At 18.5% G+C, this 7,083-nt stretch overlaps 1 protein-coding gene across 1 annotated transcript; it reads right to left on the reverse strand.

Moving 5' to 3' along the window:
* Nucleotides 1-363: 363 nt before the first annotated feature.
* Nucleotides 364-6,565, reverse strand: PGSY75_1140900 (hypothetical protein; the record flags this gene model as incomplete). The annotated part of the gene is made up of 6 exons (XM_018786526.1): nt 364-388; nt 529-1,879; nt 2,097-4,754; nt 4,966-5,650; nt 5,797-5,997; nt 6,104-6,565. 6 exons carry the CDS (start codon nt 6,563-6,565, stop codon nt 364-366), a joined length of 5,382 nt encoding a protein of 1,793 aa, XP_018641321.1.
* Nucleotides 6,566-7,083: the final 518 nt, after the last annotated feature.

The following is a 7,083-nucleotide window of genomic DNA, read 5'->3' on the forward strand; positions in this document are numbered from 1 at the left end:
TTTTATTATTATTATTATTATTTATTTTTTTTTTTTTAAAGCTAATTAGTAATTTATTTTTTAATTAATTTAAATGTTTATGAATTCACCATATATGAAATATATATTATTCAATTAACAAAAAAAAGAAGAAATAAAAAATATAGAATAAAACAAAACAAAACAAAACAAGATAACATTTACAAAACAATAAACAAAAAAAAAAAAAAAAAATAAAATAAAATAAAATAAATAAATAAAATATTGAAATATTATAATTTACTATCAATTTGTGAAGTATAAATAATATCAGGATCGATATGATCAAGAAAATAATAAAAATTAGTTATAGGTCTTTTTACTTCGAGAGTCTCCTTATATCATTTAATTCCATTTTCTTCTCCATTCCCTGTAAAAAATAAAAAAAGTTGTAAATTAAATAAATAAATAAATATATATATATATATATATATATATATATATTATAATAATATTTTATGTATTCATATATGTCTTTATATTTTTCCATTTTCCCCTTTTTATGCTTACGATGAGACAAGTTGGATGTTCAAAGAATGAGCCAATGATCGTTTCCACAATTCTCTGGTATAATCATCAAAGAGGACCATTTTAATATTTTTTTCTGTACAATCTTCATTATTTTTGATTTTAAATTGTATTTCAATAATACTTTCATTATTATTTACAAATTTAATTTGACTTAAATATTCATTATCATATTTATGAATATGCTTAAGAAAAAATTTGTTTGCATTTGAATATCTTTCTCTTTCATCATAAACTTCACTTTTACTAATAACTTGACTTTCTCTTTGTTGACTTTCTATACTATTTGTGGACATATTTGTTGAAAGTATTTGTTCATTTGTAAATTCTGTATTATTACATGAATAATTATATTTAATAGTATTTCTGATTGCACACTTTCTAGCAAAAGATATATTTTCAGCATTGCCAATATTATTATTAGATGTAATTCCTAAGATATTATTTAAATATATTTTATCATTTTTAATAACTTGATTTTTTGAGTTCATATATTCATCATGACTATCTATACTAGATTCCACATAAAGATGAATATCATTTTTTTCTTCTTCTATAAATGGACTTAGAAATATCCAATGTTTAAAATTGAATTTAAATACATAAAAATGTTTTTTTGTTAGAACAAAAAATAATAATTTTCTTTTATTTTTTGACTTTTTATTTCTTCTAAATATATTGAAATCTTCATCATTGGATTGTATATTACAATTACGTTGAATATTATCATCAGATTGGTTATATTTTTCTGTATAGCTACTATAACTTAATAATGAATCATTACTATTAAAATTATCTGATATATTATTAGAATAAAATGTATCTTCATCATAATCTTGTCTTTTTTCTATATTATTTTTAATTTGTTCTCTTTTTTTTTTTTTTTTTTCTCTCATATCTTTATATTTCATATAATCACTTGGACTTACTTCTTTATAGGCAAAAGAAGAAATAAGTATATTTTTCGTATTCATATAAGATTTTAAATTATTCATAATAATATTATCTTGTATTAAATCAACTCGATTTTCATATGTATTACCAGATAAAAACTGTGCATAACTTACAATATTATTTTGAAAATATTTATTCAAGCTAATAAATATATCATATGATTCATAACTTATATAATTATTATAATTTATATATCCAAAAATTACAAGATTATCGTTTATTTTACTTATACATATTCTTGTTAAGTCAACATATTTCCTTTCGGAATATATTATTAATTTTATATCTTTATCTTCAGTTATATTCTCTTCAAAGTTGTCTGGTATATAAACCAAATAATATTTATCTACTCCCAGGGCAATAAAATACCACTCAACACCTAAAAGGAGGAAATAAAATATATATGAAGAAAAATATATATATATATATATATATTAATATATAAATGGAACACCACAAGGTACATATATACAAAAAAGAATGACATACAATATAAACAAAATATATACTAAAGAGGCTATACATACATATATATATATATATATATATATATATATATATATATATATATTTGTTTTTCTTTTTTTTTGCATTACTATTTTGCCTTATATATATTACGGGAGAAAGATGATATATTTGTGTGGGTGTTTTGCTCTCAAGAGATAACTGATTTTGTAGTACTATTCTAAGATATATCAATTTATTATAAAAGAAAAGTGAGTGAATTATTGATTTTCTGAATAATACCTTATGAATATACTTCTTATAATTTATAAAATAAAGAATAAAATATTTCAATTTTTTAGAAAAGCACATAAGATATGATAATGTAAATAAGGTATAAAAGAATATGGTATGAATAAAGAAGAAATTTTTTTTATGATAAATATAAGAGGCATATATTGATCCATGATGTACACTATGAATATATATAAATAAATATAATAATAAGATAATATTATTTTTATAAAAAAAATGGAATAATGTACAATCTACACACCATTTTTGTATTTCTTTATATTGTGAGAATTGTATATATATTATTTTTTGTGTAAAATAATAAAAAAGCTTTGATAATTCAGCAAATAAATATTGTTCCTTGTAAGATAAAATATATTCATTATTTCTTATTTTATTTATGAACACTCTAGATAATAATTTAGAATAATAAAAAAATATATTATAAAAAAGTAACATATTCATTGATTCAACTGCTGTAATATTCATTTTTAATATTTCACTATATAAACGAAAAAAATGTGCATATACATTACAATCATAAAAACTGCATTGATTTAAGACATTTAATAATGTTTTTATTACATTATTTCTTAATAAAAATTCTTTAACTTTTAAATAATATTCATTATTTATATTATTTATTATGATACTATAAAAAATTCTTAATATTGCATATAAAACAAATGATTCATTGATTTCACCCTTATTACTATTAATAAAAATACCTCTCTTATTAAATAATAATATATGATTATTATTTAATTTATGTTCATATATATTTTCTTTATTATATTTTAATAGTTCACATGAAAATTTATCTATTATTGGCATATATACACTGTCTTCTGTAGAACAACTTGAAGTGCTATAATTCTCAATATTTGAAGAGTTATTATCACTAGAATGATTTTTTTTATTATTATTATAAATTGTATCTCTGTTGTTTTCATTTGTATGTATATAATCACTAATATTATTCACACAATTTTTATATTTATTACTATTATTATATATATGATTATTATTATTATTAGTACTAGTTATAGATGTTTTATTTTTTTTTGCCGATGTGTTATTATAACCAGACATATCCTCCCCCGTATGCATCAATATTTCTGCTGATTCATCATTTTTTTCTTTTTGCCTCAAAATTATATTATTCGCTTCCATGTCTTCCCCTTGATACTGTTTACTACTTTTTAAATATTTGAGAGATTTTTTTTTTTTGACAACGTTTGGAATATCAAAGATATACTCAATATTTGTTCCAATTTCATTTTCTACAGATATATCAAAAGTTTGTTTAAAATTATTATTATATAATTTTTGAATTAATTTTTTTTTTTTTTCTTTAATAATTCGTAAGTCTTCATTTAAAGAATTAAAAATAGATGATACATCACGATCAATAAGATTAAATGAATTATCATAAACATCATTTATTTTTTCTTTATTTCCATGTTGATAATTATCATAACTTATATCTTTATATGTTTTGTTTATATTTTTAATTTTTTGTTTGATTTGTTTTTCTTTTATTTTCCATTTCTTTATTTTTTTTTCATATTTTAATTTATGATATTTTAATACTCCTGGGAAATAATTTTCTTGTAATTCTTTTTTTAATTCTATAAAAATATCATTTTCTACAAATGTATATAAAATAGTAAAAAGATCTATCATATAATGTTTTAAGAACATATTAACTTGATATATATAATCTTGCTTATCCTGTTCATTTAGAAAATAAAAATATTGTAAAATTTTTTTTTTTTCCCAATGTTTTTCTTCCAGATCACAAAGATGAAATATATTAGTATCACATGTTGATTTAAATTGATAAAAATAACCACTACAAATATCAGCAATATTAATTAAAAGTCTTAATGTTACTTTTTTATTTTTTTTCATATTATTTTTCATTAAGGTTTTAAATATATTATCCATATTACAACACCATGTTCTTTCTATTAATATATCATAATCCATTTTTAGCTCATTATATAATTTATCTTCATTTGTTAAAATCTGAATAAAATAATTCGAAATTAAATTATTTCTTAGAAAAACTCTCAATTCTTTATAATGAGAACATATACATAATAACTTTACAATGATTTTATTAAGATCCAAATAATAATCACTCTTATTATATAATATACTATATTCATCATTTATTTCAAACATGTTTTTTTTATTTACAATTACATCATTTGTTTTTTTTTGTAATAATATATCTTTTAATAAAAATTCATTCATAATACGTAATAGGGATATAATAGTCTGTTCAATATTATAACATTCAATAACTTTTTTAATATCTTCATTTTTTAAAACTTTGATATATATCATAACAGAGTAGTAATATATTTCTTTCCATTCATCATTAATATCAATAGACTTGTCGTGCAAAATGAAAAATATTTTGTGTAATTCTATCAAGCTATAATCCGTAAAGGGGATGAAATAAATACATTTCAATAATTTTATGATAATCTGTGTATTCTTCATCTCTATATAAAAAAAAAAAAAAATAAATAAATAAATAAATAAATAAATAAATAATATGTAACGACAACAAAGTGGTCACACAAAAATATATGTATATAAATATATATATATATATATATATATATATATATATATATTTATTCTTATGTGTATGTTTAGGTTTATATACATTTTGTTCTGCATATAGACATATTGTGGAATGAAAAAAATTACCTAAACACGTAATCAAATAATTATTGACATCACTATTTCTAAACTGCTTTTTCACTTTAATTGTGTATTTATCAATTTCTTTTTGAAAAAAGAATGTTACAATATCTAAAGTATTTTCAACAACTTTATATAAATATGGCTGTATAACATTCTGTTCATTATTATTTTGCATATTATATGTATTTAACATATTATAATATTTGTGTCCAAATAATAAAGGCAGAATTATTTTTAAATTATTACTGTTATTTAATATATAATTAATATTATTTTTATATATGTCTTCATTGCTTAAAAATATTAAGAGACCATCTAATGAGGCACTTAACAAATAAGGGTTTCCATTTTCCATTTTAATACAAATTAAAAATAAATCAATATAATGATATGAGTTACATAATTCGAATAAACATTTTTCATTGTACTTACACATACTGTTCAATGTTGATATTATTATATTTGCAAAAAGGGACTGTTTTGGTGATATTTCTTGAATATTTATATTAATTATACTTTTGATTTTTTTAAAATAAAATTGTGAATGCATTTTATCGTTTATTAAAATATCACAATGTTTTATATAATTATTACATAGATGGGATACAATTAAATAAATATCTTTCATGTAATTTGGAACTTGATCAAAGTTTTCCTCTTCTCTATTTTTCATTTCTTCGGTTAATATCTAAATGGATAAAATGTAAATAAATACATACATACATATATATATATATATATATATTTTATTTTAAACATATAAAGAATATTAATTATTTAAACAGTTGGAATGTATCCTCATAAAAATACAAATATACATCATATAATATTTACCTTTAACAAACCTTCGTCATACGCTATTATGCAATTTTCTTTATCTAGTGTTAAAACAGATAATAATTTTAAGGCATCCTCATTCAGTTTATTTCTTAAAGAATCAATGACTTTATTTATGCAGTTACTAAAACTTCCTGCAATGAACTTATCTTTGGGCAGGTGAGCAAGACCCTTAAAAATATTACATAATGTTTCATTCTAAAATAAAGAAATTATGTACATAATATGTATATGTATTTTACATTACATATTAATATATACATATATATATATATATATATATATATTATTTATTATTTATTACTTCTTTAAGGTTAAGTATAGTTGCAGATATTATTTCCTCAAAGACAGAATAAATATAATATTTATACTCTTGATTATTTTGTAAGTTACATAATATATGTAATATCCTAATATTTAAATTATAATCATTTATAAGAACCAATTTGGAAATTGAATAAATAAATGTACTTCTAATATCTTCATATTTTTCTAAAACTATTAATATTCGATCTACAATTTGATTTATTTTCTTCTCTTTTTCTTCTAAATCTTTTTGTTTTTTTGAAAATAATAAACTTCTAAAATTTACTGGATCCTCATAACATAATGTAGTTAATTCATTTAATACGTTCACATATTTCCAATATGAATTTTCATGTACTAATATTCCTTCAATTAAATTCAATATATTTTCAGCATGACTAAAATCATCATCTTTTATATCATTTAAAGTGCTTATGTTATTTAAAATTTTTTTAATCATTAGATTAGCATAATAAGTAGTATAATTCAATTATCTATTTTGAGGTAATGCTTACAATTATTATAAAAAAAAAAAAAAACTTTGATAAACTATACATATCTTTTTTCCAGGTTTAAAAAAAATATATATATTTATATGTATGTGTGTGTGTATTTATGAATGAATACACTATTGTGATTTTATTTAAAATGGATATATTTTTTATTTATTCAAACAATCAGAAAAGCAAAAAAAAAAATAATAAGAATTCATAAAATAATACAAATATGGGAATATAAAAAAAAATTGTATATTTTAAGAACAAATGTTATATATGTATACACATTAATGGAAATTGAAGCAAATAAATAAATCAAACAAAAAAAAAAAAAAAAAAAAAAAAAAAAAAAAAAAAAAAAAATAATAAATATTATAAAGAAAAAAAAAAAAAAAAAAAAAAAAAAAAAAAAATTTTTATTATTTTTTAATTATAATTTTATAAAAAAAAATAAAAAAATAATATTTTATATATATTTTTA

The sequence above is a fragment of the Plasmodium gaboni genome, chromosome 11, assembly GCF_001602025.1.
Source record: "Plasmodium gaboni strain SY75 chromosome 11, whole genome shotgun sequence".
Taxonomy (NCBI): Eukaryota; Apicomplexa; class Aconoidasida; order Haemosporida; family Plasmodiidae; genus Plasmodium; species Plasmodium gaboni.